The 23,298-nt window shown below is 29.8% G+C and overlaps 3 protein-coding genes and 1 pseudogene across 5 annotated transcripts; 2 read left to right on the forward strand and 2 right to left on the reverse strand.

Annotated features, from left to right (window-relative positions):
• The first annotated feature begins 4,965 nt into the window (after nucleotides 1-4,965).
• LOC132942397 (inhibitor of growth protein 1-like) lies at nucleotides 4,966-11,256 on the forward strand (annotated as a pseudogene).
• A 497-nt stretch (nucleotides 11,257-11,753) lies between these two features.
• Nucleotides 11,754-12,723, reverse strand: LOC132942398 (M-phase-specific PLK1-interacting protein-like). The gene is made up of 3 exons (XM_061010723.1): nucleotides 12,289-12,723; nucleotides 12,117-12,209; nucleotides 11,754-11,983 (listed from the first exon to the last, which is right to left on the reverse strand). The coding sequence occupies exons 1-3, from the start codon at nucleotides 12,571-12,573 to the stop codon at nucleotides 11,882-11,884; spliced, it is 480 nt and encodes a 159-aa protein (XP_060866706.1). The 5' UTR covers nucleotides 12,574-12,723; the 3' UTR covers nucleotides 11,754-11,881.
• A 132-nt stretch (nucleotides 12,724-12,855) lies between these two features.
• On the forward strand, nucleotides 12,856-13,848 carry LOC132942399 (biogenesis of lysosome-related organelles complex 1 subunit 1). The gene is made up of 4 exons (XM_061010724.1): nucleotides 12,856-13,085; nucleotides 13,195-13,267; nucleotides 13,384-13,601; nucleotides 13,678-13,848. Exons 1-4 carry the CDS (start codon nucleotides 13,025-13,027, stop codon nucleotides 13,692-13,694), a joined length of 369 nt encoding a protein of 122 aa, XP_060866707.1. The 5' UTR covers nucleotides 12,856-13,024; the 3' UTR covers nucleotides 13,695-13,848.
• A 1,973-nt stretch (nucleotides 13,849-15,821) lies between these two features.
• Nucleotides 15,822-22,474, reverse strand: LOC132942396 (WAS/WASL-interacting protein family member 3-like). 3 transcript variants are annotated; one of them, XM_061010720.1, is made up of 10 exons: nucleotides 21,834-22,470; nucleotides 21,299-21,524; nucleotides 20,906-21,046; nucleotides 18,238-18,350; nucleotides 18,078-18,173; nucleotides 17,693-17,987; nucleotides 17,328-17,617; nucleotides 16,991-17,078; nucleotides 16,825-16,929; nucleotides 15,822-16,754 (listed from the first exon to the last, which is right to left on the reverse strand). In XM_061010720.1, exons 2-10 carry the CDS (start codon nucleotides 21,516-21,518, stop codon nucleotides 16,717-16,719), a joined length of 1,386 nt encoding a protein of 461 aa, XP_060866703.1. In that variant the 5' UTR covers nucleotides 21,519-21,524; nucleotides 21,834-22,470; the 3' UTR covers nucleotides 15,822-16,716. The 3 variants fall into 3 exon arrangements, with proteins under 3 accessions (XP_060866703.1, XP_060866702.1, XP_060866704.1); XM_061010719.1 differs by having other exon boundaries at nucleotides 21,299-22,469; XM_061010721.1 differs by lacking the exon at nucleotides 20,906-21,046 and having other exon boundaries at nucleotides 21,299-22,474.
• Nucleotides 22,475-23,298: the final 824 nt, after the last annotated feature.

The raw sequence follows: 23,298 nt of genomic DNA on the forward strand, positions 1-23,298 counted from the left end.
AATCGCGGCGGTAAAACCGTTCGGACTTGTCGGCTTGAATACCACAGTGCAGCAGGGCCCTATGAAAAACATTTTTTTTCAGAACAATTAATACATGTTATCAACTATTTTAATATATATTAGAAATTTCAAAACATTGATAAAATAATACATATAGAATATAGATAATTACTTGGATCATATACAATGAATGGAGCTACTTTAATCATTTGCTGTGTCCAACATAACCCCCCCCCCCCCCCCCACTTATGAGTTATTTAATAGTGATTGTTGGCGAAACGCATGCGCAATAACTCGTATTACCTTGAAATTAAATGGGTGGGGGGGGGGTTATGTTGGATACAGTTCGGTATACGAGAAATACACACATAGCTCCATCCATTGTATATGATCTAAGGATAATTACGAGTTAGGACTTATAACACTTGAGGCATATATTTTGGTACGCTATAAATAGAAACGTTTATCTTCATTTTTTGTGTGACGTGTTTTAATAAACTATCAGAAAATCTACTTGTTTTTTATTAATATAATATACGTACAAATACAACAGACATTGTCTATATAATTTATATCTATTTAATTATGCCATTTTTTCTACCATTCAAGTTTAATTATTTTTTGTTATTTAATTAATTTTCCTATCACATACACAAAACAGTCCACTAGGGACTACACTGGTGCATTTGTTACCTTTGCCGTATAATAATAATAACATTTTATTTTTTTTATTGGGTTAGTAAGGCTTTAACTTCTGAGGTCATTTGCCTGTAATAATTACATAGTATTGGTCTTAAAACTATGGGAATATATTAAGTTTAACAGTAGAGGAAGTTTGTGAAAGATATACAAATATACTTTTTTACAGTAATTTGACTGAGCCTATGTTTGTGAAAAAATTGTATATATTTTTTAATAACATTATATTTACTACATCGAGAAAAACAGTTCATTGTATTTATTATTATTTTAGAGTCTGAGTGGAGCGAGGGAGCTAGTGGTTTTACAATGATGTTTAATTAATTATTTTTTTTTTATCATGTATACAAAATTGTTACCAGAAGGAGTGCTTCGATTTCAACATATTATAGTATCTTGTCTTTTAGCAAATTGGATCAAGATGGTACTTTGAAGAAGTCATTTTTCGATTTTCTCAATAATTATTTAATGCCACGGGAAAAAACGCTAAAAACAAGATTTAAATTTCTAACGCTTTGTTTATCACCATAGAAACGAATAAAAAATTGTGACGAATTAGTATTTTATACAATATAAAATATCCAAATTGACAAACCGTCTCCGCTAAGAATCGTTTTTCGTATACAATGATATTACATCATTAAAATCAAATTTACACAATCCGTTATACAGTGACCCACTTGTAACCTACTGTACAACAGAGCGACATCCACTTACCCGGTGTTTTTTTTTTTTTAATTGATGTTAAACATCGGCAACTTTGGCCATCAGCATTTTGTGGGGTGAGGATTCGTAACGAAAAACCCGGAGGTTACCCATTTGGGATCTAGCGACGCCATACGAATCGTATGATACGATGCAATGTGGATTGACCGCAGCACGCATTAGCAACCACCGGCACTACACCTGCCCCCTATGTATTTATTTTATTTATAATAAACATCAATCACATATTCACATTTCGTTTCAAATCATATTTAAATGTGAATAAAATACGATATTTGTATCACATAATTTAAAACAACATTATACGTTTATAGTTTTATACCTATATGAATATTATTAAAATTTATATTATTGCTATATTATTTAGTAGAGAGTGTTCACTGTACACGTCTTAAGAACCATCTCGTTAAAAATAAATGTTTCAACACTTCTCTACAGCCTACGGGTATTATTATACGCTATAATTATCACAATATTATATTTTGCGTTAAGTACGATAGTATTTACGTGCATACTTCGCGCAATAAATTGTGGATAAAAACCAGCCGCAACGTCTCATCGCCCTCAAAAGCACCTCGGGCTCATCTGCGAACACTATCCATTGATGTCACATCTACTACACTGCACTGCACTATAAAATGAGAACATTACACGCTTACCGACGATGCTTTTTTTTTTTATATTCAACGAAAAACAAACGAATTATTACAAAAACAAAAACTCGAAATGGACGAAATGCTTTTTTTTAATACTATGTATATTATACAAATGAAAAATAAAATACGGTGTTTTTACATCATTTGTTATATTATGCTTGTAACTTATACAGTATCTACACTTTATGTCTATAGATTCAATAATACATAATATACATTTATTACAAATTTCGTTTAAATTATACGAAGTGAAGATAATTCACAATAATAAACAATATGTAATATGTATATACGACATTGTCGACATATTACGTCACGAATTGTGATTCACAATCGACTGATTGACAGAAATACATAATATTATTGTAATGACGATGATTTAGTTTTAAAAACACAAACTAATTATTAAAAATTGATATACATATATACGCGGGAATCAGTTCCCCATTGTTTCAAGTCCAATATCTAATCAACTATTATGACGTAAGAAACACAAGTCTGTTATTGTTCAAAAGTATAATTAGAAAAAGTGTCTTTTATTATACTTGAATTATATTAGTACATATTATTTTATTGATATATCGATATGGATATGAGTAGAGACCGGATTTTCATGTTTTTACATATTTTTACTGAGAGTATGCAGGTTCATTTGGCTAAGCTTCTCGAAGATTCATTTTTGTATGAAACTATGAACTGATATACAAAAAAATTTTAGCGTATATAAAAGTATACTTCAAGGTTAAAGAATATTCTTTAATATGTTTTGTGCAAAATAATATGTTTTAAGAATATATTGCCATATTGGGGTTCAATTTGAACATTTTATAAAAAATGTAATGGTTTGTAAAAAAATTCAAAAATATTTTTGACCTCCGTTAGTTTTTATGCCCCTATCATGACGAAAATACAAAGCAATATTGATCAGAATATCAATTCGAGGAGAATTACCACATCCTGTTCAAGCTAATAAACGTAATCCACGTCGACCAGTTTTCAGTAATAACACACAGTATATTGTGTTCGCTTACCATTGAATTTTGAATAAACTCTACGGCGTCAGTATTCGCGGTACAACTTTCGTGCTACAATAATTTTTTACCACAATCACCCTTTGTGTTGGATTTACCACTGCACAACAAAACAAATTCTCCTATTCATACCTGGTTATAACAATATAAGGACGCCCTCAAAAATATATTATATTCCCAAAATATGTGCAAGTCGACGCCGGTGACGTGAAGTTCGGACATTTCAAATGAAGAAAAACCCAGACGATCAAAGCACACGAGGTGGTTGCCGGTTGGTAATCCGTTAGTCCAGGTTTTTTTTTTTGCCACCGACCTTTTTTGCTTCAGGCATTTTAAATAGTGCGGTTGGGTATAATATATCGTATTTATATGATGCATACTGTCGTACTGCACATATTATGCCGAATTAAATTAGAACGTTTTGCACCGAATATTTTATATTTAACGTGACGTGTTCTGTCCCGATTGTACACCTATAACTATAACTTGGACTTGGGGCTTATGGAAATAAACATATATTATTTGTTTCGTCCTAAAACAAAACAATGTACACATTACGTTTTAAATTTAAGTCTTGCAATGCCACGTCTGTAATCCGTAAAGCCGCCCCCTCAAGTACCAACAAACCATCAAATCAATTACAAATCAATGCTAATAATTTACAACTAATTTTCATAATATTCAAAAATAAAATTCAAATAATTATTTGCAACTAAAGTTTTATAATTTGCAACCTAATAAACTAATATTTTCATCGCCAAAAAATAAAATTGACTGAAAAGGGGCTATCCTAATATTATTAGGTGGAGTGTAGTGTAACATACGTTACTGCAAGCTGCAGGAAATTGGTTAAATTATTAACTTACGTGCAATATATTAAAGGTTACAGTGGCGTATATATGGAGGGGGATCAAGGGGATCAACCCCCCCTCAAATAAGCTGTATATAATATGCAAAAGATTTCGGAGTCCTAACTTAAAGCCTCAAACTTTACAGGCGGGGCTACTGGATAAAATCATATTCCCCAAGACAAAAACCTAAATACGCCACTGATAGGTTATACCAATATAACTCACCTAATATATGTGTACAATATATATATAAATACACCATACGCAGTTTTCATTGGTAAAACATTAAATGGTTTTTGAACTGTTGGATTAAACCTCACTAAACCTAATGAAACCTAATGAAACCTAAACACAACTAAACAGCGTTTGGGTGACGTACGTGGTAAAGTGAATCGGCCAGTTTATTTTTCGTATGACCTGCCGCCGCTTGACTACTTAATAATATAGGTAATACGCATAATTTAAGATATTATTCTTTTTAACTATCATATTTAGATGAAGTTAGTCTTGTACTACTATTGATCGCTTAATCCAGCACTCACCTGACACCTACTCACCCTTTAAAATTGTCGGGTAACCATCCTTCAAAATCACGGTCAACACGCCACTGGCGCGTTCTAACCCATAGTCTATACCGCTTATACCGTATAGTCGAATTCAAAACTACTCGGACCGTGTGTCATATTTCAGTTTACAGTTATCACATTTAACATTTGAGCTATAAATATGTGTATGCAGTGTTGCGTAGTAACGTACGTCGTACCGAAAGTAACGCGTAACAAGTACGTTACTTTATTAATTGTAAACGCGAGAACCCGCCTTTATTTACTGGATTTGTAAAATGGTTATAACTTATAACTTATAATATAAAACACCCACTGTTGTACATTGGTCATTGTTGGTTACACTGTTATTCGATGTTTTCATTCCGATCGAGTTGATTTATTTTTATATTATTTATTTATTTTACAAAATGTTCAAATAACACAATAATAACAATTACTTACTTTTCTATGATTATAACCTTAAATCGTATAGGTATTTCGTATTGGCTGTTTTTTTTTTTTGATTCACCAACTATTGATTCGTTTGCTTTTTACTTTTAACTTCTGGTTTAGCCTAATATCGTTAATAATTTGTATCAACGTAACCACGTTTAATCTAGTATTTCCAGTATAATATACTGTATTATAAACTATTTTAAGTACGTTATATTTTTTGGTCCATAATTAATCGTTATTTGAAACAATCACTTAAGTGGAAGGTTAATAATTGTTTTCATTGTACAAAAGTATAAAGCGCCTAATGATTACCAATATTTTTAAATATTTATATTACTTTTGGTAATATTCATGTTATTTAAATTTGGTTAAATTAATATGATCCGTTTTTCAATACCCACGGTTTGAAGTAACCAAAAATAATAACCATCGATTTCTTTCACTGAGGTAAGTGCACATTGTATTAAAATTGTTAGTAATAATTTATCCTAAATAAAAAGGTTTGTATTTTGAAAATATTTTATGCTTGAATGTATGCGTATAGACTATGTAGTATATTGCATTAACTCAAAAAATATATACCTATTTATTTTAATATTGTAATGGAACAACCTTAATGACCTAATACATTTCCGCATAATTTACATACTTGAGTCTTAAATACACAATCTGTAGTATACCTATTGTCACTTAAGATGTAACCACATCAATCTCACACTTTGGTCTAATGTCTAATGGTCTTTTGTATCTTGCTTAAAAGTTGTAAGAGACACTATTGTCTATAAACTTGCACAGAAATGATTTCTTTATAAAATAGCTAGGTAATCTTGATTAAACGGTTAAGATTACCTAGGCAATCATTTAGAAATCATAATAGCGAACTAATAAAGTTACACAGTATATTCTTCTGTTTATTGTTAGGCTGTCAGCGCACTGTTCGTTTTCTCTCTCTAGCGCAACATAGACAAAACGCATTTACTCAGAATCATTTTTTTTTTTTTTTTTTTAGTTATCTTGGAGTAAAATCACCCATTACAAAAATTAAAGAGGATAATATTTTTGAGGGTATGACACATAGTATCGGTTTTATATTTTATTGTTATTTGACCTAGTATTCGACTTGAAAAATAAAATAATAAAGTTGTATATATAAGTAATGTTTAAATTGTTTTGAGACAATTTTTAAACAAATCCATATGTCGTTGTCATACATATTTTATTTTCTATTGTTTTTGTAATGGTTAATTTTACTCTTAAGATTACTCAAAAACATGAAAAAAAATGATTCTGCGTAAATGCGTTTTATCTATGTTGCGGGTGGGCCAGAGAGAGAAAACAAACAGTGTGCTGACATCTTCTTAAACTGGATAACATAGGTACTGACTTAATAGAATTTAAAATTAAAATTAAAAACTTATTATGTAATTAGAATTTTTTTTTCATATTTATTATTTGGCCTGTCCTAATAAAATTTTCTCATTTCGGTTATGCTTATGTATATGACTTAAGTACTAACATTATAGTAAGTTTCTGCATTATCGTAATCATATAATGTTGATTTTTTTTTTATTTAATTAGGTACCTATTGCAATTTTTGAGAAATATTTAAATACTAACTAATAATTTTGTCCAAAATATTCCCCTGAATTATATAAAACAATACTTATATTATGTGTGTTAATAATTGAAAAGAAGGTAACCATAATTAAAAAATTATTTTTGGTAAATCTAGGGACCTACTTTAATAAACTAGAAGCCCATGCACGATACTCTTACTTTGGATCCCCTTTTAACTAAAAAATTAAAAACAGAAATAAATTTAACAAAAATATCTAAGGTACCTGATTACCAAATACAAGTTAATTCTGTAAATTACTATGATTTGTCAGTCGCATTTTTTTTATTATTTTTCAAATTCAGCATTAGTGTTATCAAACATTAATACCTATTGATTTTGATTTGTAACATAATGATTGATGGCCAGTAATGATAGTTGAGTTTTTCTTGTACTACAGAATAACCTCAAAAAAAATATCTTGTTTCTATATGTTTAAGAGCAAATTCTCTACTAAAAATTTGTGCATGACATTGAAAAGTATTTTTATTTTATTTTTTAGTATGTAGTAGTAAGAAGGGGGCCCTATAAATTAGGGGGCTGCGTATTCGTGGGTATTTAGACTTTAACCACTCGTGCCTTCCCTCCTGGATATTAGCGGTACTGGACGTTTCCCTCCTGAATTAATATATATTTTGTCCACATAATAATAGGTTGGAAAATAGGTTCTTTTGTTTTACCTAAAATATACGATCATCATATCGGCATCTATCGACTATCATCATTCACGTTTTGGATTTATTAGTTACGGCCCAATTAAATGGATAATAATTGTTAAACCAAAGTTATGTGAAAGTATTATTGGATTTTGTATTGACAATAGTGTTATTATAACGTATTATTAAATTATATTTATATATTAATTAGGGTATTAATTTAATCATTTGTACATTTATTGATTTGCGTTGTATATTATTGTTTAATAAACAATAATAATAATTTAATAATTAAACTTTAAATTTTTTGTCCGGTGGAAAATTGTTCAGTTAGGTTAGGTTAAAGGGGGGGGGGCATCCATTGAATCAGGGGAAAAAGTCCTAGAATCATGCTGTGCATTTGCATAAATCATGGTAAAAGGAAGGACATAAGTTGTAACTATATTTCATTTAAAAAAGAAGGAAAAAACTGCGTTAAAATATTTGCATTACGTCATGAATACTGACTCCAATTAATCAACATACTGTAAGGACATTTTTTCTAAACAATTTTAACCACATATATTAATATGTTATCTCCTGGTGTAATTTTATTGCTTGAAAAAACTATAGTTTTTCCCACCATTATAAGGTGTAAATGCAATAAACTTTCTATAAACATATAAATACCTAATATATCATATATTTTTCAGCAATCTAAGTTTTAAATTTATTATAGGTACCCATGTAGTAGGTGTGGCCCAATAATGTCCCATATCACCTCAATTATTTTCATTGCAAAACAATGTATCTAAATGCTGTTTTATTCAAAAGTACATGGCATTTATGCCATTAAATTGGAATTTTGTTTTACATAACTGTTTATAAACCAGAATTTAAATAAATGGTGATAACAGACTTTTGGAACATACTGTATTATACAGTAGCATGGTGAACAATTTAAATTTATTTAAGGAGCCAAATGTATTTTATCCATCCACCCCACCCACTTACAATAGGATGTATACAAAAATTTGCTGATATATCAACTCTTTAATTCATAATTTAGAAGTAATATGTTTTACAAATAAACCACCACCACCCCCAAAAATCAACAGAGCCACGGCTCAAAAAAAAAACTGCCTTGCCATGCCACTGTTCATATATATATATATATATATATATGAGAGGTGATTCACCAGGCATGCTCACCCCCATTTTTAAATATTCTTAATGACCATATTTTCAAATTCTTGAATGAATAATTTTTTTAAAAATGTTGATGTATCTACCTAGTTCAAAGATCCAAACGAGTGGAGAACTTAGGAGTTAAAATGTTTATTAGAAATTATGTTGATGGATAAATATTACTTCAATTTTAAAATTCCCATAGCCCCTATATCTTCCAAACCTATTTATCATGGAATTATTATCCTTAGTACACAAATTTAAATAACTCAAAAACTACTCATTCAAATTTTGATTTTGGTACACCAATATTTTCAGGGAAATTATCCCCTAAATAACTAACAGTAGAAATAAGAGGCTCTCATTTACTTTTTTGTATAATTATACAAAGGTAGAAAATAACTAAATATCAACAATTTTATAATTTATACTATACAAAGTTTTAGTAAAATTCAACTGACATAGCTTGTATATATTTGTTTGACTATTTTTCAGGTAAAAGACAAATATTATGAACGACGTATTAAATAATGCAGTTGATCGCTTTTTGGACAATTGTGACGATGTTTTGAAAAATTTTCCTCTAGATGGGCAAAAACAAGTAAGTCGTTATTATGAAACTGATTGTCGTCACTCACATATTTTAAACAAATTGGAAAATTTTACTAAAAAAACTAAAGACTTTACATCAACTGATGGAGAGCGTATGAAGAAAATGTTGATTGAGTCTTTAGACCTGGCTGACAGAAAAGTTAACATTACGGAATGTCTATTGGACATGGTTGGAACAAACATGCGTAATTTAAATATGAGTTATAAAGAAGCTGAAGCTGCAAAATTACGTTTAATCAATTCAAATAAAAGAACGTCCAAACTGATGCCTGATTGTAAGGAAATTGATTCAGATTCTATTGGCGTACAAAATATAAATAATTCTAATAAGCGCCCAAAAAGAAATGTTACAAAACTATCCACAACATTAAATAAAAACGTAGAAATTAATGCACATTTTGATAAAAAATCAAGCACTAATCAAAATAAAAAAAAAAACCACATCAAACAAAAAGTCCAAGGCACAGCCTGCCAAAATTAAGAAAATAGATTCAGGATCAGAAAGTTCTGATAGTGATGGTGATGATTTACAACCAACTTACTGTATTTGTGAAGAAATATCTTATGGTGATATGGTTGGCTGTGATAATGATTTATGTCCACTTGAGTGGTGTCATTTTGGCTGCGTGTCTGTAAGTAGGAAACCCAAAGGAAAATGGTATTGTCCATTTTGCAGAGGAACTACATCAAAAACCATGAAGCCGAAACCAGTATTTCTTAAAGAACTTGAAGAGTACAATAAACGTAAGGAAGAAAACTGGAGCAAGTAATACAATCCATTTAAGCATTATATATTTAATTTGACGCTGAATTGTTTCAATGAAAAAGAAATTCATACATTATGTGTCATACTATCTACTACTAAGCAAACTCAATTTTTAAGAATGATAATTATGTTAATTAATAATAATACTAAACATAGGATAGCATCTTTTTGTTTTGTTTTTCTGCGTAACTAAATGGAAAAACATAGCTGCTCATCCTATTATTCTTCAATGCTTATTTATAATATTTTTAAATAAAAATACAAATTTGTTTAAATATAAAATTGTCCCAGGTGCTATCAGATTGCAAAAGTTATTATGTAATCATACAAATGGCGATTATTTTTCTAATAATTTAATATACAAACAATTTGTTTTTTAAGTAGAATCTTTAAAGTGTAATTTTATTTTATTCTAAAGCATACATTTATTTTATTTATATTTATTTTATATAACAGTTAATACATTTTCATTTGAAACTGTCAAATAATCTTAATAATATTTTTATTAGAATGTATTTAATAACTAGAACGTATTAAATATATTACTTTGGTAACTTAAAATTGTTTTATTGAACTATTATGCATAATATAATGAAAATTTAATTTGGTTTTAAATGTTTTTATTCTATATTTAAAAAAAAAAAAAAAAAATGTGATATAACATACATTTCTTTATGCTTAGACTAAAAGTTACCTGCAGAGTAATATCAGTTATACTATCACGGTTAAGTTCTATTAAATTAAATAATTTTTATTCGCTTATCATACCAATTTATAATATTACATTTTCCTGTTGCCTAATATTATTTACTGAGCTATATACCATTCATATTTAGAAAAATTATTTTTATGCACCAATAGTATTTTGTTTTTTAGTAGTTCAGCATATGTCACCATACATAATTATGTGAGAAACGCTCCAACATTGATGTACCTAGTTCTACCTAAAGTACCTTAATACTTAATAGAGATAAGGCACTTGAGTACTACCTACTTCTAAATCACATTCTCAAACAGCAACTAATTATTAAAAAAATATATTCGTTACTCAATTTTAAAAATTGTAAGTTGTATATTTCATTAGGCCCAATCTTGGTTGTGGTGTTGAATTCAAACTTTATAACAATGTAGACTTATTTTTCTATTAAGCAACTATTTAAAATAAGTACTTACCAACCAATTGTTTACGTGTTAATGTGGATGGATACCACCAAACTCAATTCATGAAAGTACATAAATATTATAAACGAGTATTACTATGATCCCCAACCCCTACTTTTACATGAAGCTATAGCATAAAATAACCATTTTCACAGCTACTGATGAAGGGAGTATAAAAATAATAATTCATAGGCAGGTAAATAAATTAAATATTTATTCAGTTCGCCACTAGAAGATACAGAAATAACATTCATCGTATTTAGTAGCTATTGCTCCATCTATACCTAACCTAACCTATCTATATCTCCATCCTAATCTAGTGGATTATACTTGAATACTTCTCTGATTATGTTTTTACACCATATATTTTATCCAATTAAAACTCCAACCTATCCATGTGTGCTGAACAACCAAGCATAGAAACGGAGCCAAGGCTTTTCATAGGCAAATTTTAATAAAGAAATAAATGCATACGCATACAATATTGAATATGTAATTATAATCTGTGTTCAATCGAGTTATGAAAATGTGTGCTTAATGAAAATAAGTTTTAGTTTTAATAAATGTGTGTAAACTGAGGATACCCAAATTTTATTATGACTTAGATAGAGTATAAAGTATATCTATAGCTTATAATCAAAATAAATTAAGTTATATTACATAGGTTATATTCTTTCTAAAAGGAGTTAGGAATAACCTGAATAATTATAAGAAAATAAAGTGTTTTTGTCATTTGTAGTTAATTGTTGATGAATATTATCTGCAATAAGATTGAGATTCAAAGGCATAAATGTCGAATATGACACGTGTCATGTACAGTTATATCAAAATATATTAAATTTTTTATAACTAAAGCAAAACACTTAAACGTAATGAATACAAAGATAAAAAAAAACCACTGGTAGTAGTACAGCTCATTATTTATTCATATTCTAAGACTTTAGCTCTCTGTATTATTTAACAATGATGCCCACGGATCTTCCAACATTGATGGATGAAAAAAGCTTTCATCACTATTGTCATTATTCCAATTTCGACCACTCTAAAACAAATTAGCAATACTAATGAACATAAATACATTTTTTGCATAGAGCTTAATTAAATAGACTTATTGTTACATCAATTATGTACAATATGCACTACTAAATAATATTATATTAAAAATTATAACTTACGTTAGAACTTTGATTTTTATATTTGTTAAATTGTGGTCTGTATGAGGAATGACTATTTTGTTCTCGTGGGGTATAACCATACGAATTGTTATGCTATTAATAAAAATTAAAAGTTAAAGCAATATTACAATACATTGTACGTATTATTATTTATTTTAATAAAATTAGTTACATCTGAACTGCTGCTGTTGTTAAATCTGTTGGGAGTCCATTGGTACGGTGATCCTCTCCCTCTGGATCGTGGACTATTAAATCTCGGTGAACTACAACCTCGTCCTCGCCAATTCTGTTCGACAGGTGATTGTTGAGGAGTGTTGTCATATAATAAAATGTTATCCTTTAATGTTTTGTTAATTGGGTTCGACGGCGATTCTACATTTGAAAAAGGCGATGGGTTGTCTGAAGTTGCCGATGTATTCCTGGACTTTATTAGTGGCGATTTGTACTTTGAACTCATTTTGGGCCACAGGCTCCTTATTCAGTAAAAAGTATATTACAAATAAGTATAATATAATAATTATTAATCACACAATAAATTCATAACAGTTTAATTTCAGAGCTTGTGCGGGCTAACAGTTAACACTTGTAAGTTATAACAAAATAACAAATTTAAATTGTTCCCCAAATAAATAGATATTATATTATTATCACTGTACGTTGTTATCTTAGTGATAACTGATAACAAATGATAATATCATTCTATTGTCAATTTAGTATTTACTATTCAATAGGTAATCGGTAATTCATTATATTATTATAGTTTTTACAATTTATATTCTTCAAGCTGTGCTATAAATAGTAATTACTTTTTTAGGGTACCTACTATACTACTTTTGTATGTTTATAGCCCATTACTTTATGCAACCCTCAGCTTAACCGAAAATAATTGAAATATTGTTTAAATTAAAATGCTATCTTCACTTGTTAAAGAACATCAAGTAAAACAAGCTGCCCGCAAGGAAAGCCAAGGTAACTATGTATTGTCATAACTACCCCTTACCTGCGGTGGTGTGACCTATAATATAAAAATCTGAGTTATATTTAATATTATACTCATAACACTTAATGTTTATTCAAGATATTAAAAGAAAAGAGGCAGTGAACGCAGCCAATGAATTAACCAACGCACTGGTCGAACACCTTAATGTTGGGTAAGAAAAATATGTTTATATAATTTAAAATATATATCAAATTACTGCGATACTGATCATTGACAAAAACTAATGAAATATTTTTATGCGTTGGATTTTATAATTATTACCATTAGTGTTGCCCAAGCGTATCTCAATCAAAAAAAACTCGATGCTGAAGCAAAACAATTACACCAGAGTGCAATTGTCTTTTCCAAACAAACTTCTCAATGGCTGTCACTGATCGACAACTTTAATAGTGCTCTCAAGGAGTTGGGCGATGTTGAGAACTGGACACGTACCATTGAAAATGACATGCAAAACATCACCACTACCCTAGAGTATGCATATAAAGGTAATTTTCTGACATATTGCATATGAATTATGAAATATTATAAATCAGTTTTAATTGTATAAATATTATTTTTCAGTTTCGCAAAAACCTTAACTAATGATGGTCACAAGAACATGTTTTCTCAATCTCAGTTTTAATCCATTGTTCATTTGTACTTATTTAAAATAACTGGATACCTATTACCTACATAATTTGTTATTATTAATTTTTATTATTTTTGTATATTATACATAAAATTATATTTTTATTTTATTTGTTACTCTATGCATATTAAAATAATAACAGTTTGTATAGAGCCATTAAAATCAATGATGACACATAAATACACAATGACATCATAAATGATTCAATATATTATATTTAATTTAATTGAAGCGGTAAACAACCATTTGCTAAGTTTTTTGACCACTGATGACCTCTTCAAAACATTTATAGACAGTTCATGAGTCAGTTTTAATTATGGTCTTTTCCTATTCAATTTCATATAAGAAAATAATGTTTACATACATTTAAAATATAAATAGCTAGTTTGAGAAGATTAGAAATTAAATATCCATTAAAATTATTTTGTTTAGGAAAAATGAGTTGTAAATGAATCATAAAGGAAATAAGTTGTTATAACTATAAATGTGATACTTGGTCCTCCAGTCTTTTAATATAACATGTTGTATACCGAAATTGCCATCAGTATAATTAAAAATTGTCTAATAATGTTAAATTATTATTTTTTAATTTGAATGTTTATTTTTAAAAATTGCATTTGATAAAAGTAGTATTTGCTGGTATAAAATATTTTTTACTTGCTGTTGATAATCAAAATATGAGATTAAGACTCAAGATTTTATCCTATTGAAATCGAGTAAATACTAAATAGTAAGATCAGGTCAACCAAGTTTTAATTGAAAAGATTGTAACTACTACTTACTAGGTACGTTTTAAAAAGTAATTCAATTTTATTATATGTTTTAACCATAAGGAAAAAACATTTAATAATTACCAAACTTGAATATGGCAATTTAGTATTTATGAATGTAATTAATTAACAAACTAAATAACTACACATAACTCTAGTTGAAGTGTTTAATCTTCAGTTTTGGATTTATAAGGCATAATAAAAAAAAGGTGGGCAAGTGGGTGTTGCTCTGTTGTACAGTACGTTACAAGTAGGTCACTGTAATGGATGGTGTTACATTTTAATACAATGATATATCATTTTATACAAAAAACGATTCTGAAAGAAGGCGGTCAGTCAGCCTATGATATATAACTATAAGTATATTTGATATTATTGTGAATAAAGTATTTTATTTACCTATTTATGTGGAACCTTGTTTTAAATTTTCAATCCTTCATGATTATTTGTGAAATTACAGAGAAATATAACTATATGCGATATTGACGATATCCTGTGTTAAGTGGTTATTTTTAAATTGTATTAGTTTCTATGGTGATAAACAAAAGCGTTAGATAAAATAGCTTAGCAATAGGGTATTTTGGTGGTTTTTCCCGTTATGTTAAAAGACTATTGAGAAAATCGAAAAATGACCTCTAAAGTACCATCTTGATCCAATTTGCTAAAAGATAATATACTATGTTGGAATCAAAGCACTCCTCTGGTGGAAATTTTGTTTACAGGATAAAAAAAAAATAAACATCATTGTAAAACCTATAGCTTCCTCACTCCTCTCAGAATCTAAAAATGAAATTGAAACTAATGAAAAATAATAATAAGAAACAATAAAAGATGAAAATAGTAAATACACACAGCCAACAAAACTTATTAAATACATATTATGCAAACTGAAAAAAGGTTTTAAAACAAGTTTTTTAAACTTTTTGAATAATAATAATCATTACATTTTATTATGTGTATATTTTATACATCAAATAGAACTCTTGACAACAACAGTAACTTATCTTGGTGTATGATATTGTTTAACACTTTAACCATAAGTTGTTAAAATTACATTTTTTAAATAGTCTACAAACAATTACGTACTATGTAATTAAAAGTAATTAAACATAGTATATAAAAGACTTGAACATGCAATCATGTTAATAAATATATACTGTAAAACTATAAAACGCAATAAAATTAATTACAAATTATCATTTAAAAATATATAAACTATGTTATGCATGAATAAAAATGATTGTATGGTTGTTGACGTAGTAGGGATAGCCATAGAAAGGAATAGTAATAAAAATAGTAAAACAAAATTATAGTCTATGTGATGATACAAAGACCAAACAAATTTCATAGGAAATTTATGTTGGTTGTTTTTGATTATATTTATGTTTTAAATTTTATTCAACAATATAATTTTCATTAACCCTTTCCCTAATGATTATATACAATGCAAGTGTACACACAATTATCTATCTAAATTTATGACTAGGAGAGATTAAGTAAAATAAAAATATATGCAATAAATAATAATGTAATATAATTTATCAATAAAATAGAAAATATATATTACCCCCCCTCTTAGCAAACGTAATGCTAAATCATAACAAACAAAAGAAATTGACTGAATTTTGTCCAATATGGTAAAAAACTTAACGCCAAATAGGCAAATTAATTTTGAAGAATTAAAAATGTTCTAATTGATAACGCAGTAAAAACCACATAAAATAAACTAATAAACTTGGTTAATTTACATTAAAAAAAACCATGGTTTTAACTTTTAAGTATAAAAATAAAAGCACAACATTTAGTACAATAACAAGTGCAAAATATTATCACAAATTTTTGGGAAATTATTTCTTTTCAAAATGTTATAATTTAAACTTAAAATGTATATCTAAAAATATAATATCAATAACAATAGTATTGTATAAAGTTATTGTTGGAATAATTCATGTAAAAACAAAAATATAAGACAAAAAAAAATAAATACTTTTCTCTTTTTCTTCACCATTAATGATACTTTCAAATTATCTTTATCACAATAATGCCTTTGGTTTAAAAGAAATAATATTGTACTTGTACAAGCAAAAATATAGTTTCGTCACGAGGAAAAAAATATTTAACATACAAACCTATGTATAAAGTAAAATATTTGGAATAAAGTCCAACATTTCTTTCATACTTGAGCAAAACAAATTACACTGTTCAATAGCCTGGTGGCTTAGGAGCTTGGTGTTTTGCAACTGAAATCAAAAATTAATATTAGGTACAAATTTAAGTTTTCAATGAATTTACTCTTCAGTTAATCCTTACCGACTAGTCTGCTATTATAAATTTTATCGACTCTTTGGAAAATTGGAGGCGATGGAATCCTAACCATTGGCTTGAACATGGTAGAAAACTTCATTTCCATTTCCTCTACAAAATTATATTTTCACATTTAAAATAATTCATGTTTATTAGTCATTAGTCATATTACCCAAAAGAGACATGCTCAAAACAGAAGTTGGTCCATTTCGCATAGAAGAATGACGTGTTGGAGGTGTTGGGGGAGCTCCATTAATTACCTAAACAAATGTAAATAATTTGTAACGATCAGTGGAGTACTTAGGTTTTTGTATTGGAGAAGAGATATGATTTTATCCAATAGCCCCGCCTTTAGAATTAGAGGCCTTAAATTAGCACTACGAAAACTTTTTCAGATTATATACAGCCTAGGGATGGAGGGGATTGATCCCCTTGATCCCACTCCTGGTAAATACACAACTGATAACTATAGATTATTATTGTTTAAATAAATGTAGGTCAATACTTACATTGTTATTTTGGTAGCTTTTATGAGGGGGTACATTTGGTGGTGGTGGAGGAGGCCCACTCCGATGTGGTGGTGGTGGTGGCGGCGGAGCACAAACAGGTGGATTCAAAGGCGCCTTAATGGGTGGAGGTGGTGGCCTAGTATTTGGATGTTTAATGGGTCGTAACGTCCGTGATCCCCACTGGCCATTTGGTGGAGGGTTTGGAGAACTCCTCAAAATACTGTCTTGTGATTGATGGAAAGAAGGTAATTGATTTTTACTACTGATGGTCATGTTATTGAATTGAGGTGCTGTATAAAATAATATTAAAATTATAAACATAACAATTTTATTTATCAAAGATATTAGATTATATAAACACATACGTTGACTATTTGGAGCAACTGGAGGTGTTTTTGGTATCCTCATACTTTGTGCTCTAGAAACAAGATTTCGCCCATCAGCTGCAGATACTAAATTTGTTGAACTAACTGTTAACGTTGACTTCTTTGTAGGCACGGCTGGCCTGATAGATGGAGGTTTTGGGGCTACATTTGGTTTGCCATATCCACCTGGAGGAGGACCTCTGCCAGCTACATTATCAGACACCAGACTAGGAACACTGCCTGTCAGGTTGTGACCAACACCGGGAGGTATAATTGAAACAGGTTCGGAAGTACTCTGGAAATAAGAAGAAAAATTAACCAAAATGTAATTTTGTATGAATAAAATTAAAAAGAAATGTATAAATATTTGTTTGAATAAAATTACTGAAGGAATAGTTGGTTTTTGATTGAATGGTGGTGGTTGTGGAGGTGGTCCTCTTGATTTTATATCATTTTGAATTTTTCTTATGCCATCATTTTTCTAAAAACACCAAAATAAAATAATCAATTTTTATATTTACACATTCTATAACCCTACAACTTACTTTCTGTAATGGAAGAGTACTTGTATTAGAAGGAGAAGAGTTTGCAGTTGTTTGATTAAACAATGAGACCGGTGATAAATTATTAGTTTGTGGTGTTTGAGTTCTCGATTGTCCTAGAATGAGTGAGTTATTATTTATTTAAAAAATGTGTATTGGTCATAAGTTTTCAGAATGATTTAATCATATTATATTTTACTATAATATTATTAACTAAAAAAATAATAAAATAGTTATAAACAAATATATCCCATATTTTTCCTTTAATAAAGTTTTATAATTTATTATAAATATTGCATGAATAGTAAGTACCTAACAAGTATTGTAATCCAATAATATGAAAAACAAACATAATGAGATGAATAAGAAAGAAAATGTATTAATTATATCAAATATTATTATAGAATAAACATTATTTCTTAAATATTATAATGGCTTATTGGAAAAAAAAATAAAAACAAAATTACTAATAAATATAATTTATTCTGTTAAATAACAATAATATATTTTGATAAATCTTGATAAAAATTGTTCTACAGAATAAAACAATTATCTTTAATTTTTTCCATCTAATACAAAATATTTCAATAAATTCATGATACGGAATATATTTGTATATAGTTATGTTCAAAGTGAAATCAATCAATGCATTACAAACTATTCACTCTTTGTACATCTATATAACAATTGCATCCAAATGGAGAAATAAAGAAAAATGTGAAGAAATACCTACTGCATAACTAACTGACATACAAGATGGCAGATGCTAACATTTCCTTTTTTAGGTCCAGGTAAAAAAATTAGGTCATCTGATCAAGGTTACAATAAAAAATTTTATAAACATCAATCAAACCAATACCTACACAAATAGTCCAATGTTGGTAAATACATAATATATTTATTATATTATTTATCATCTACTTCATAAACGTTTTAACCTCAATTTTAAGAAACAACAGTTTAAATATGATAAGTAGTTACACAACTATCTAGAATGCACAAATATAAATTCTAGATTAAATACAGTTAATAACAAAAGAAATGCATGTGAAGCAAATATGACAGTACTGGCAATAACTTACATAATATTTCAACAAATTAATCGCAGTAAAATTAAAAATTCCAAACAATTTTATATAGCAACAAAGAATAAGAATTCAATAAAAAAAAGTATATGAAATTACAAATATATAGTTTAAAGATTGTCTTAGTTAGCATATTCAAGTTGTAGGTATAGATAGATTAGTTTGTGTGAATTTTTACTTTTTCTAATAATTTCCTACTTTAAAACATAAATGTGTATATAATCACACCGTGATTCTTTTATTGTGAAATCTGTTGAAATACAAATCATTTTTTTTATGGTTGCCTAGTTTGTGATAGAAAATAATCACCCTTCATACATCTCAAAATATATAAAATAACATTTTTAATTTTCAATATATTATAAAATTAAAAATATACATATTACAAGTGTATTTATTAATTTATTTGGTAACTCTTTAAAATAAATAAGATACAATTTAAGTATAATTTAAGACTGTGATAATATGAAACCTAATTACCTACTGTTTTATTATCACTTAAAAATGCAATTTAACAATTAAAATTAATTGAGCACATACAAGATTATTGATGTACATAAGTTAGATTAAAACAAATTACAATATAAGGAAATTAAACTCAAATTAATGGCATAACAAATAAAGATAATATACTAATTTCTAAGAAAGTCAATACACATTAACGAGTTCTATATAACCTATTTAATTAAGATGTCAAAACTATACAATAATTGTAATGTATTAATTATTTTTAACTAAATTATAGTCAAAGGACAAATCATAAAATGTTAAAGCATTTAAAGAAATTTCTTACAAATCAGTATAATAAAATTGGTATAAATAAAAGATGTTCCCATTTATTATTTTTTATTACATTTGAGATATGGAAAATACACTGATATCTGCAAGTATAATATACTGTGCATCATTAGTATAATAATAAGAAAGTAGAGTAATGATATAATCATGAATAATTACTTATTATCAAATTAAAATATGAATGTAATTTTTTCAATTTTTAATGTAAAGTATACTTTAATAGGCATCTATAATATCAGAAAACAACAAATGTACAATCATCTTACATCTTATATGTTAACAGATATATAATAAAATTTAATGATAGTTTTTGTTATAAGCATTAAATAAAAATACATAAAACGTAATATTTAAGTATATCTTCGAATTAAGGTTACAGTTTAAATATTATGATAAAGCTTTATATTTTATTTTACTATACAAATTAGTGAGCCAAGTTAGGTAACTTAACGTAACTTTTCAATACACACTCCCAATAAAAAAAATATGATCTAAAATTGTAAATAACAAAAATGTTAAATAAGTATAAGGCACCTACTACTTTTAACTATTTTCTCAGCTGCATATTCGATAGTGTTCACAGAATGAGACAGAAAGACTTAAGTCATTCAAGATAAAATAAGTAAGGACATTAGAAAATGATTATAGGGATTTACCTACAACTTGTAAGTCAAAACTGGTTTTTTAATCGTATAAATTAAGTAATTTGTCTTTCTGTCCCACTGATCTGATACTGTATTTAATTCTTATTTTTCAAATGTTCTGATTTTATCAGAGTATAATCATACCTGTTGCTAATCCAGTTGGTTTAAGTTTAGGCATGCCTCCAGCAAACAACTCTGCTAAGCCATTAGGTGTTCGTGCAGCTATAGAACTCATTTCTCCGTTTTTTACCGTACCATTACATTTTACAGGTGTTTTTGGTGAATCTATATTATTAAAAATCATACTTGAACGTTTCACATAAGCAACTAAATGAAATACTGCAGGCATGATTTGTGTTATTGAGTCTCGTACAAAACACTGACCAATGCGCTAACTATAACAGTTAGTTGCATAAGTCATTACAGCTGACAACAATATTCAGTCGTGGTCAAACAATAAGGCAATGGCCTAGAGCAAAATGAAAAAAGGGGCATGCGACCGGATAGGCCACACCACCGCACTAGGTAGGTACTCACTGTTGACGAGCGGGCTGCTCTTGTCGTTGGTCACGGTCTTCTTCAGGGGCTTGCCGAGCCTGATGGACTGCAGCAGCTGGTCCCTGGCCTGCAACGGGTTGCCGCCCTTCTTGCCCGGGCTGGCACCAAACGCTGGCGGTCCGGACGATGGCGGTGGCGGCGGCGGTGGGCCCGAGAGGGTTGAAGGCGGCGGCGGCGGAGGAGGAGGTGGGAACGGCATAGCGGTCTGCACCAGTGCCGGAAAAACAGACAAAAAACAAGCAGAGTCAGGTCAGTCGTGCGGGACCACTACGACGGTCGGGCCACCGTTCGCCGTTGGGACCGACGGATCGAAGGCGCGGTGTGGCACGGTCGAGCCGTGCGTGTAATGTGTTGGCGACACGGCGGGGCCCACCATCAATGACGGAGCGACGTGTGTGAGTCACGCGAGCGCGACATTGTGGAACCGACGGCGATGACGAAAGAACGCAATAAGAGGATTTGGCCGGGAGCGGTTATCACTGCTCCGGTATGAGAGCGCGTCGCGGAGACTTACCGCGATATTCGTACGGACTGGTACAACTGCTGCTCGTACCGCTGTCGATCATCGACGGTTCTCTTCCGCCGTCGTCGTCGTCGTCGAGGTCGCAGACGATTTTTTGCCGTCGACGGTCGCGAATTTCAAATCGACAGGCATCGCTGGACGATCAACCGGACGTGATGTCGTGATAGCCAGCCAAGATTGCGTGTGGACACTGTACGACGTGCGTGTGTGTGTGTGTCGTACGCTCTACTGTCGTGTGTGTGTGTGTGTGTATTTACTATTTATAATAATAATATTATTATCATGTCGCGACGGTCAATTCCTTAGCGAAAAAATATAATTCATTTCTAAGAGGGGGAACACGAAACTACAACACTGTATCATCGTTATCGTGTGCGATTATTGTTATATTTTATTAAATTTTTTTTTTATTGATATAGATTTCCAATATTTACACGTTTGATCTGTGTTGACAGTTGTCAGTTCCCATCAGTTATTAGTTACTACTACGTAATATTATGTCTACACAGTATATTATGCTAAATAATAATAAACAATAAATTACAATTTAATATTTATAATATTATGCAGGTACTTGCGAAGTGACATGTATGTTGTGTGTACTACGGTCTACGGGTGTGTGCGTGCGTGTGAAAAACACAGATGATAAAATAAAAACACTCGCGCGCACGCGCGCTTGTGCGGAGGGGCAACATGGCGGAGGCGCAAGGCCGTCGTCATCATCGTCACCACGCGCCGCCGACAGTCGACGAATGCCGAATGGACGATCCGACGATATCTCTACGTGTGGCCGACGGCCGTGTGGGACTGGGACAGTGGGACAGGGACACACCACACACGTCACGCGCACTATGCACGACGCACTACGTTTAATAATATACTCATCGTAGATTCATACGTCACTGGAGGGCGGGATGCTTATTGCTTACTGCTTACTGCTTCTAAATTTTAACTGTGCCTATAGTACCTACCGACAACTTTGCCCGCCGTGATGACTGAGGGGACTCAATTGATTTTTTACTTTTCCCAAGTGTGGGACTGAATATTAGAATATTTTTCGTCTACACCAACTCACTTATCCAAACGTATGAATCGATATGGTAAACTACCGAAAAGTCCGGTACATATAAATATATAATTATGGAGCCTACTTTTGTTGTTTCAGTAGGGTTGAGAACTTGAGAATCACTGGGATCCCAAAAATTAACTGACATGATGGTCCCCGGCCCTATTTGGTTGTTCATTGATTCAAATTTATAAAGATAGAAATTACATTTTTTTTATTTGATAAGATACCTAATATTTGGAATTTCCTGTTTGTCAGTCAGTCATACATATTATTCTCCTAGTACATAATATTATATCATTACCTATACAAAATTCCAAAATACACGATATTACTTTTTTACATATAGGATGTATAAGTGCAAATCAAAAACTTCATTCAACAAAAAAA

The sequence above is a fragment of the Metopolophium dirhodum genome, chromosome 4, assembly GCF_019925205.1.
Source record: "Metopolophium dirhodum isolate CAU chromosome 4, ASM1992520v1, whole genome shotgun sequence".
In the NCBI taxonomy this organism is placed as follows: domain Eukaryota; kingdom Metazoa; phylum Arthropoda; class Insecta; order Hemiptera; family Aphididae; genus Metopolophium; species Metopolophium dirhodum.